Source organism: Saccostrea cucullata, unplaced genomic scaffold, assembly GCF_032062105.1.
Source record: "Saccostrea cucullata isolate Sc308-1 unplaced genomic scaffold, CSIRO_AGI_Scuc_v1 ctg12739, whole genome shotgun sequence".
Classification (NCBI taxonomy): Eukaryota; Metazoa; Mollusca; class Bivalvia; order Ostreida; family Ostreidae; genus Saccostrea; species Saccostrea cuccullata.
The window spans coordinates 1-10,694 of NW_026921533.1; the positions used below are offsets into that span (position 1 = coordinate 1).

A 10,694-nucleotide genomic window follows, 5' to 3' on the forward strand; every position below is an offset into this window, starting at 1 on the left:
CTTTTTTTAAAGGAAATTTTTATTTATTCAGTTTTTAAAACTACACTTGAAGTGCTTCCTTTTTGTTAATGCATAAATGATGAAGCTAGTATAAAATCATCATTTGTTTTATATCAAAGATTAATTTTATAATCTACTGTAGAAGCAGAAATTTCGTGGGGATAACATTTCGTTGATTTGTCATCAAAAATAGTTTCTAGGGCATTTAATTTCGTTGTTTTGAGAGTAATTCCATTCAATATATAGTCATAAAAAATTTCGTGTGGGATTTAATTTCGTTGATAATTGTTAACAACGAAATAAACGAAATTTAATCCCCCACGAATATTTGTGCTTTTACAGTAATTGATATTTATGATTTTAGCAAGCATACAGTCTTTGGACATGTGATCTTTGGTCAAGAGGTGGTCACCAAGATAGAGAACTTAGAGACGGATGAAAAAAGTCGTCCAAAAGTGGATGTGAAAATTGCCAACTGTGGAGAATTAGTTCTTCAAGTAAAAGCCAAAGGTACATATTAGAGTTTGATTTAGCGCTTGATTGCTGAAATTTTCAAAAGGTATCTATGTACAGAATAACACAATTATTCATAAATATTAAGCTGTGAAGAACTATTCATGAATAAATTAGTTTTGTGAAGAAAAAGACAGTTATACTGCCCTTCTTGTATCTGCATTTTTCTATTTTCATCACTAATAACAAAAATGATACTTTACATTTCTCTGCCAAAATGCATTGCATAATTATGCTGGTAAGCTTTCTATGGTTAATATTTGCACAAATTTCTAAAAGAACAGTATATTAATAAATGTGCTTTATTATTTATTGATAATGTGCTTAACCAGAATTTTAAAATTAGTTAAATTACATATAACCAACTGAAAATAGCAATAAAATATGTGTGTCATTTTGAGGTCAGCAGTAAAATTTCTTATCATGATCTTTTACAGGAAAAAAAATTAAAAAGAATGTTTTCCTATTTTATTTAAAAAAAATATCATAATTAATGAATTTACATTGTACAAATATGCAAAGTCAGTACATTGGGTCATTATTTATCCCATAAATATAACTCTATATTTCCTCATTTCATTATCAGATTAAACTTGGGTATTGAGGGCGTATGATTATGGCTTCATAGTATTCCCTTTTACAATTACCTTTTTTCTCGATGACTAGCTAAAAAGAGAAAGAAACACTCGGAGTCTGAAGCCAAGAGTTCTGGTGATTCAGATGAGTCATCTTCAGAAATGGAGAAAACGAAAAAGAAAAAGAAGAAACATAAAAAAGAATCCAAAAAGAAGAAGCACAAGAAAAGAAAAAAAGAAGAGGAAAGGTACACAAAGACATTTTATCCTTTTCAAGTTATTTAATGTACAACTACAGTGAATCTAACTCAGACCTTATGTCTCGAATTTTTTTTCATCTCATAATTATGCAGCATCAAGCAAATAAAGAAAATCCATGTTCTTGATTAGATCTTCAAGAATTAAATCTTTTTCATTCGTAAAAGTAATGTTCAAAATGACTTTAAAACTGCTTTATATTTATAAATTCAGTGCTGAACATATGAATATTTTTTTTCTGCAAATGAAAATGTAAGTGTATCCTTATAAAGTGGGTTTGAGGCTTTCATATTAGTACAATTCTCTATTAAATATTGATGTTCACCTGATATTCCTAGTAAGTTCAACTGTGTATTCATTGTGAATTTTCTCATAGATAAACAGATTAAAATTGTAATGCTGTTTCTGGTATTTAGTGCAAAGAACGAGCAGAAGGAAGAAGAAATCACCACAGTGTTCGCTCAGATTCGTCCGGATGAAATTCCCGACGTCCCTCAGCAGAAGTTCTTAAGCAGGGTCAACAGAGAGGAGGAAATGGAAAAGTATTCAAACATCTATCTATCACTGCTACTAAAATTGGAGTACTTCTAAACATTCAAATTATGAACTGTAATAGATGAATTCAATTTAATTGTATATAAAAAAAAAAAAAAAATCATAGACCACTTGAAGAAGTGAAAAATCAGATTTTTACAAAATTTAGAGAAAACAATTTTAATTATTTTAAAATGCTTTTTGCTGAATTTTTGTGTTATTTTTTGTTTTGGTTTTTGTGATGGTACTTTATATGATTCATGTTTATTGACTACAGAGAGAAGTCTCCACCAGGCTATGGCAACCGGCGGAGAATTGATAGGATTCCCTATGGAAACAAGCCCAAATTTACAGCCAGTGGGAGAAAAATTAAAGGCCGTGGCACATTGGTTAGTCTCTGAATTAAAAAGTTTTTATCTTCCCCATCAGCCTCAGGAGGACTGTAAAATACTTTTTTTTGCAGAAACTTCATTTATTTTGTAATTTTGAAAGACTGTTTTTCACGTAAATCTAATTCTCATGTATACATGTATTTGTAAAACAAAGATAATTTAGAACCATAACCAGAGTTTGTGAAAATTATGTCTAGCTGGTAAATGCCAAATGGCGATGTCGTGAAATGAAAGTGTCACAAAAATTCAGTGATCTACAGTACTGTTACAATTTTTTTTTAAAAAGTTTGCAAAGAGAGTACATGTGTATAAAATAAAATTATAGAGTTTCAAGTTATGTGACTCCAGAATTTTTGGGGAAGTTGGAAACATACCAAAGGAGACTGATTTTAGTATATGTATGAATCTAAGTAACGCATTTATTATCATTGATAATTACAGAGATATAGAAGTAGGAGTAGAAGTGAGACACCACCTCACTGGAGGCAAGCCGTGGAAACCCGACTACGATCTAACCAGCAACAACAACAGCAGCAGCAGCCTTACCCAGGGGAGGATCAAGGAGAGAGAAGAGAGGTGGGCGATGGGGGACAGAATGACTGACCGGAGGGACAGGCAACCAATGAGGGAGAGGCACATACAAGAGAACAATCAAGAGGCCAGGAGGAGGAGGTTAAACATTTATCTACAATGGTTAAAAGGTTTTAAGGCTTGGTTAAATGAGGATTCGGATTTTAGAAATTTCGGAAGCATTTTATTTTGGAACTTCTCAAGAAAGAAGTTGTCATATTTGTTAAAAACTATATGTAGTTCAAGATGGTATGTAAAGGTTAGATGGGACATGATGATGTGTTTCAAAAATTTTTATATTTTTTTTCATGTGCCTAAAATTAAGAATTGATAATCATACATGTATAAAAACAAACGTTAAATAAGAAATAAGTTTGCATTTGATAATGAAGAATTTTTTCCCTCTTTATCAAAATAAATAAAGAAATTCTGTAAAATAATATCACAATAAAGTACATTGTTATATATACATTACATTATCAGGGAAGACAAACCAGAGAGGATGGAAGATGACAAGAAGTCTAGACAGGACAGGTCTGATAGGAGGAGGGAAAGAAAGGAATCAGTCAGAGAGGACCGGTCCCCTGATAGACACCGAGACAGGGAGGGGGATAGAGGGACAAATAGAAGACAGGAGAGGGACACAGATAGAGAGAAAGGCAGAGGGATGAATAGAAGACCAGACAGTGATAGAGAGAAAGACAGAGGGACAAATAGGAGGCCAGACAGGGAGGGTAACAGGAGGAAAGACAGTGTGGAGGAAAGGAGGAAGAAAGAGAGAAGCCCCTCCTCTGAGGGGGAAGTGTCTGATTCTGATTCCTCCCCTCCCAGACAGAGGGAAAAGGAGAAGTCGGGCTACAAAAACAGGAACAGGTACGAAATTTATTGTTATGTTAATATTATGGACTTTTATAATACCTTCTAAGTGACCTAGATGAAATGTCATCTGTATGACCTAGATGACCTGTTACCTTAGTGAACCAGATGACCTGTCACTTGTATGAACTAGATGACATGTTACTTGTATGAACTAGATGACCTGTTACCTTAGTGACCTAGATGATCTGTCACTTGTATGAACTAGATGACCTGTCTCCTGAGTGACCGAAATGATCTGTCACCTGTTTGACCTAGATGATTTGTCCCCTAGATGACCTTGATAATAGGGGGATTCCATTACCTACATTTTTTTTGGGGGGGGGGGTTGGGTTGGGTTAATTTTTTATTTAACACAGGAGAAATTTAATTTACCTTTCATAAGTTGAATTGAATTGGATGTTGTAGATCTCCAGATGATTTCAGAGAGAGAAGGAGGGACTCCGAGCGAGATGGCAGGCGAGTCGAGGCAAGGCCAGGTCCTCAGAGGTCAGCTGCTCACGACAGACGAAGGAGGTCAAGGTAAAAATAATTACATATAATTTTAAATGACACAACAGGCGACAGAGATTGAGGAAAAAATAATACAGTTAAAACACAGATAACATATAGAGTCACCTATATGTAAAATATTACTTGGGGAAAACATTATTTAGTTCTTGCCATGTCAGATTGGTTGAAGATAAATTACTATTAGATTTAGAAAACATTAACTTGTTACAGCTCGGGAGATTCAGATAAAAGATCACGGTCAAAAGAGAGGACACGTAGAAGGTCAAGGTCAGATTCTAGGAGCAAAGCCAGAACAAGATATAGCTCAAGTAGAAGTAATTCAAGTTCAAGGTCACCAAGTCTAGAGAGAAGGCCTCCACCTGGAAGGTAGGCTTGTCAAGTTTTGTTACTTTTTATCTTAATTTTCACAATACCGTATATATACAGGTGACTCTCGATGGCTCAAACTCCAGTCTCTCGAAGTGAACCTCCGGTCCCGTTTTTCCCTCTGTATAACTAAGCAAATTTACTCTTGATCTCTCGAACTTCTATCTCCCAAAACCTGGGTCCCATTACACATATTTCATTGAATTTTACTCTGTATCTCTCAAAGTATTGATTGCGTGTGTATCCAAGCTGATCAAGTGTAAAATTGAGTCTGGACTTACCTGGAAAAACAGTGAATGCCTGGGGCTGGCATGGAGGTGTTAATTGGGTGTTTACATAGATGAAACTACACCTATGGGTCGTCCGTGTGTTGATATAATTAATTGGTTATTATTGGTAAATTATAAACGAATTCACAACTTATTTTGACTTGAAACCGAGACGATAATTTTTAGAAAATAAATTTATAGACGTTCGTTTCAATAAGTTCCCATAGACTATGAACTTTTATTAGAGTCTACATAATCCCAGTATGGCAAATATTGCACAAGAAATTCCTTTCTCAAGGACTGAAGACCGATTAAGAAAAATATGCTCCGGACAAGAGATCTCGGATGGACAGGAAAAATCCCTTGAACTTCATGAGATCGAGAGTCACCTGTGTATACATCTAAATGTATACTCTTAATTGAATTTCAAAATTACTCTTGTTTTTTGGACTTGAATGTCATAAATACCAATATAAAAAATAATACTTACTTAAAAAGCTTTTAGTCAAGTGTTGTATGGTTTTACTTTACACTTCATTTCTAGATTTATAAAGAAGAAATCTGAGAGTCCTCCTCCAACACACTGGAAACCTGGCCAGAAGTCACTGAGTTCAGACTCACGCAATAGGTTAGTAACACTCGCCATAAGTTAAAACTCACACAGCAAATGAGTGTGTCATACCTTGAGTTCAGACTCAAGCAACTGGTTAATAGCTCTCAAGTTAAATATTGTGCAACAAGTCATTGACTTCCAATGGGTAAGTAGCTCTGAACAACAAAGGAATTTTTCATACATTGAAAATTTTATGTGATTTTTTTTTTCAATGAATAGATAAAGATATATACATTTACATAAAGTACATAGATTGACAAGGATAGTTTGAAGCTGAAGTCAGTGGTCCTTTATATAGTGACCTGTACATGAAATGAAATCTTGTTTGCTTATTAGGGATCAGTCAAATTCATCAAGAGTTAATGGTGGACTGAACAGCTCTAAGTATAGTCCACCTAGACGAGAAAACCTGGAAGGGCGAAGAGAGATCCGGGAAAATGATTTTAAAAATGACAGCAGAAGATCTCCAGACAACCGAGGATCTGATCATCCAAACAGACCCACGGAAGTTTTGCAGCAAAGTAGAATACAGTACGACTTGGAGAAGAAGGAGGTACCCATCAAGGCCCACCCAGTCAAGTCATTAAATGATTCCAAACAGAGGCGGTCAAGGTCATCATCGTCTAGCAGATCTAGGTCAAGGTCAGACGATTCACGAAGTTCTTCATCGAGTTCAGGTGAATCTGATGATGATGGTAATGCTGAAGAACGAAAGAAAGAAAAGAAAGTTGAGGTAGTTAACTAATGCAGTGACTAAGTAGGGATAATATAGGGCTTTGAACTTTTGAAGGTTTTCAGTAAAGTAGATTAGAAAAGTGATTTGCATGCTTTGTGACACTCAGTTCATTCTTAATCTGTTATTTACATCAGATAATGATAAAACTTGGACATGTTAGTAGAAAGAAAAATAATAGCACATAATTAATGCATGTAATATTTTGACTTTACTAAATGTAGACCTAAAGTCAACTCTAAAAACTGAAGTACATCATTTGAGAGCAGATTTTTGATAGTTGTGAACATAATGATTTCATTAACATGATGATTTCCTTACACAGGAAAGGTTTAAGTGGCAGCCACCCCCAGAACCTGAAGAAGAGTTTAAGCCCAGACAAAGGGTATTACACTTCTAAGTAATTTGAATGCAAAAATTTACATATATTTCATGTCTGATAAAAAAAAATGTGTTCTACAATAATAATATATTTTAGGTTTGCAAGCTAGGTTAATATTTTCGCTGTTTGTTGGTAGGCTTCTCATGCAGAAACAAAAGAAGAGAGTGTGAGGACATCATTAAGGATCAAAACTCCACCTCTGCCTCCACTGGGACAGGTAGCAGAGGCCACGTCAGAACTAGCCAGGTACTCCACATAAATCACTCATACAAAAGGTTTCCTAATCTAATGTTAAACTAACGAAGATTGAGACCAATGTTTGTTTACTTTACAGAAGAAGCAACAGATGGGACATGCAGACAACTGACAGAAAAAGAAACTTGAGTGAGAATAAGTCCAGTCCTCCCCCAGTGGATAAAAAGCTGCCTAGTCCACGTAAATCTAGACGTTCTTCTTCAAGGTCGTCTTCATCAAGCTCCGGTAGATCCAGCTCACGTTCTCCATCACCTACCAGCAAGTTCTTGTATGGTGAGAGTGAGAGTAAGATCAGCCAACCTCAGAAATCATCAACCAATCAGCAATCAGCTGGATTCAGTAAGGTTTTAACCAGTATGTTGGATATTCCTATCCCAGCAGTGCCTGAAAAACTGCCAGAAAAACCAAAGGAGGCCAAGTCTACTCTTGATGAAAGAATCAAAGATTTTAAGTGAGTGATAAATAAAGTAAAATAAAATGAGCAGTTAATAAGTTGTTATGTGTAGAGTATAAATCTTTTAATGTGAGTTCTTCATACTAAATTTTAGTTCAATTTTTATTTCAACTCGTTGTTTGCTGCACACTAGTTGTTTATGATCATAACCAAAATATTTTGTCACATAGATAAGACAAATGGAAAGAAAGATAGCAGTAGGTGCACAAATCATGATATATTGAGCTTTGCTTAGTATTGACTATTGACTCAGCCAAAATTGGTACATTATCTCTGTTAACGATATGAAAGTAACATCTAGACACCACGACCCTTAGATGTGGCTTTCATTTTACTTTTTGTAATTTTCTTTCCAGTGTCAATGTGTCTAAATCAAAGGTGGAAATAGCCACACGAAGGACAAGATCAAAAAGCTCCAAATCCTCCTCATCTGACAGATCTAGCAGGTCAAGGTCACCCAAATCCTCCAAGACCAAACAGAGGTCACTTGAAAGGTACAAGTCTATATTTCTTATGTGTGTGGTTCAAAATCTGTTTCGTACACCTTTCCTATGTTATTTATTCTATTGATTTAATTGATTTTTTTTTCTACAGGAAGGAATCATCAAAATCTCCCTTAAGATCTAATAGGAATTCTCTAAGGTCACCAGGGTTGGGAAAAAGAAGGTCTGGTAGTCCTCAACCAAGAAGATCATCAGCAAATCGGTCCAGAAGTCCAAAAAAACCAACAATCAGGAGATCAATCTCACCAAGGAGAAGGTCAGGTTCACCTAGAAGGTCAAGGTCATCTAGAGGAAGATCAATTTCACCGAGAAGAGGAAGGTCACCTAAAAGGTCAACATCAAGAAGGTCACCTAGAAGGTCAACATCAAGAAGACGATCCATTTCACCCAGACGATCCAGATCCCCACGAAGGTCATCTTTCAGACGATCAATTTCTCCGCGTAGACGAGCCCCTCCCTATCGATACAGGTCTCCAATAAGGAGAAGGCCGTCTCCTCGACGTAGAAGTAGGTCAAGGAGTCGATCCAGAAGGCGCTCTCCAATCAGGTCCAGGCAGAGGTACATTCATTCTAAAGCTTTATCTCATTGTTTTGCCATGTAGAAATCAGATGATCACCATTTTTACAGATTATAAAAATCTTGTTATCAAACTGCAAGCAGAAAAAGAATCAAATATACATACATTTCATCTGCCTCCAAAAGATTTGTTTTCTTTATGCAAAAAAATGTCTATTATTGTCTTCCTGCATGCATATCTTATTTAAGACTGTCAGTTGGGGTTATTCTAGGGCATGGTGTATCATAGTTTTGGTTATGATGTTTTCTGATCACATCAAACATCATGAAAAATCTTATCCAATCTAGACTCTTCATGAATCTTGCTGATAGTGAAAATTTTTTACATTTATATCCTTGTTAGGTCTAGAAGTCGCAGTCGAAGAAGAGGGAGGAGTTCTAGTTCTAGAAGCAGAAGTAGAAGTAGGAGGCGCAGCAGAAGTGGAAGCAGAGGCAGAAAGCGCAGCAGAAGTGGAAGTAGGAGGCGCAGTAGGAGTGGAAGCAGAGGCAGAAAGCGCAGCAGAAGTGGAAGCAGAGGCAGAAAGCGAAGCAGAAGTGGGAGTAGAGGACGGAGCAGAAGTGGAAGCAGAGGCAGGAAGCGCAGCAGAAGTCGAAGTAGGCAGCGTAGCAGAAGTAGAGGACGTAGTGAGAGTCCTAGAGGCAGACGAAGAAGTCGGAGTGGAAGTAGAAGCAGACGACGAAGTAGGAGTAGGTCATGAATCAGCTGGAGACCTCAATTACAATCTATCTGCTATGTGGATAGCATTTGAAACTAGTATTCTTCAAGAAGGTTGACCACTGGCTGATTTAAAATACCAGTTATATAAATTTTATAGAATGTGGCACATGGGCCATTATGGTAGAATTCTCTGCCAATTCTAATCTTTTATTTAGGATTTCATTAATTTTGAGTGCTGATGATCCATTCATTTTACAAAATAGACATAAATTGTACATAATTTACATAGGCAAACCTTTGCCTTTAGTGCATACCATTGTCATTTGGTAGAATCATGGTCCTTGTTTTATTCTGTACCTACATTTGTCATTGTGTGAGTGTTCAGGAGTTTAGGTCTTGTTTATTCTTGTATTGTTAGGAACTACTGGTTGTAAACCCAGTGACAATAACATCCTAGTTTGGTACATTTTATTTGTGTATTCCCCTCTGTTTTGTTCAGTCACAAACATTCTGTGTCCAAAGACTTTTAAAGTTTCTTGTACAGAAAAACGTGTAAAATATTTTTCAATTCAAGAATAATTGATTTACACTTAAAATGATGTCACATTTTCTTCACTTGTCATTGCATAGTCTTTGTGTTCATTAATTAGTTTTAGTAATTCATTATGTGAAATTATATAAATTCAAATCAATCAGTCAATTTGTCATAAGTAATTTTAATATGTATAGGGAAATTTTGATCTCCAATAGGTATCTCAAAAAGATTCCATGCACTTATCTGCATCGATGTTTAACTGTAAACATGTGAAAAATGGAAAGACATTTTTGGTTACTCAAAAGAAAAGTATGCAAACTTTGGTTTTAAATTAGTTTTACAGTGATAAAGAAATTTTTCAAACATTGAAAGGTTGGGATATTGATACCAAATATTTCCTTTACTAAAGAAATATTGAACAATGGACAGATATACATTTTATACTTTTCAGCTTTTAAGTTTTTAGAAATTTCTCTGAGACCCATGGCACAATTTGTACACAGATATGAATGTTTTTCAATAAATTCACTTATTTCCAAGATATATGAATATTTTTTTTATCATTTTAATTATGCATATAGACTGACATAGTAAAACACAAAATAATAAGGAATCATTTTAATCTATGGGGGTTTTGGGGTTCATGTTCAAGGGCCAGTAAAAATATGTGGTTCTTGGGGATGTACTTTTCCTGGGTAACTCATATATACAGAAGATTAAATGAATAAATGTGCTGACAGAATTGTTCATGGGGTTGTCAATTCATGGATAAGAGTGACTCACAAAATTCATGAACATTGGTCCTTCCACACACGACAATTCTACAATTTGACCCCCTAGTATGCTTCTAGGTTATGGATCCATATCATATTTAAGGAATGGAAATGTACTTGGACCTTAATCTACTTAAAGTCAAGGTATTTTGATTTTTGCATCATAATAGTTTTAGCTCACCTGAGATGAAGGCCTGTCATCAGAAACTTTTCACAATTTTGTCTTCTTCTCCATACCTCTAGGGCCAATTTCATGCAAACTTGACATGGAGCAACCTTGGGTGAAGGAAATTCAAGTTTCATCAATGGAAGGGCAACACCCTCCTACAAGGGGAGATCAGAATG

General features: G+C 35.5%; 1 protein-coding gene across 1 annotated transcript; it reads left to right on the forward strand.

The window, feature by feature from the left end:
* Positions 1-364: 364 nt before the first annotated feature.
* LOC134260211 (peptidyl-prolyl cis-trans isomerase G-like) lies at positions 365-10,117 on the forward strand (the record flags this gene model as incomplete). Its single annotated transcript, XM_062742796.1, is given in 18 exon segments — positions 365-510; positions 1,180-1,336; positions 1,763-1,888; positions 2,158-2,269; positions 2,714-2,833; positions 2,835-2,944; positions 3,326-3,445; positions 3,524-3,715; positions 4,127-4,240; positions 4,442-4,597; positions 5,411-5,494; positions 5,816-6,212; positions 6,538-6,597; positions 6,731-6,840; positions 6,929-7,300; positions 7,660-7,797; positions 7,898-8,365; positions 8,727-10,117. Coding segments are annotated over 18 exon segments (3,337 nt in total), but the record flags the coding sequence as incomplete, so codon positions are not given.
* Between the last annotated feature and the right edge of the window lie 577 nt (positions 10,118-10,694).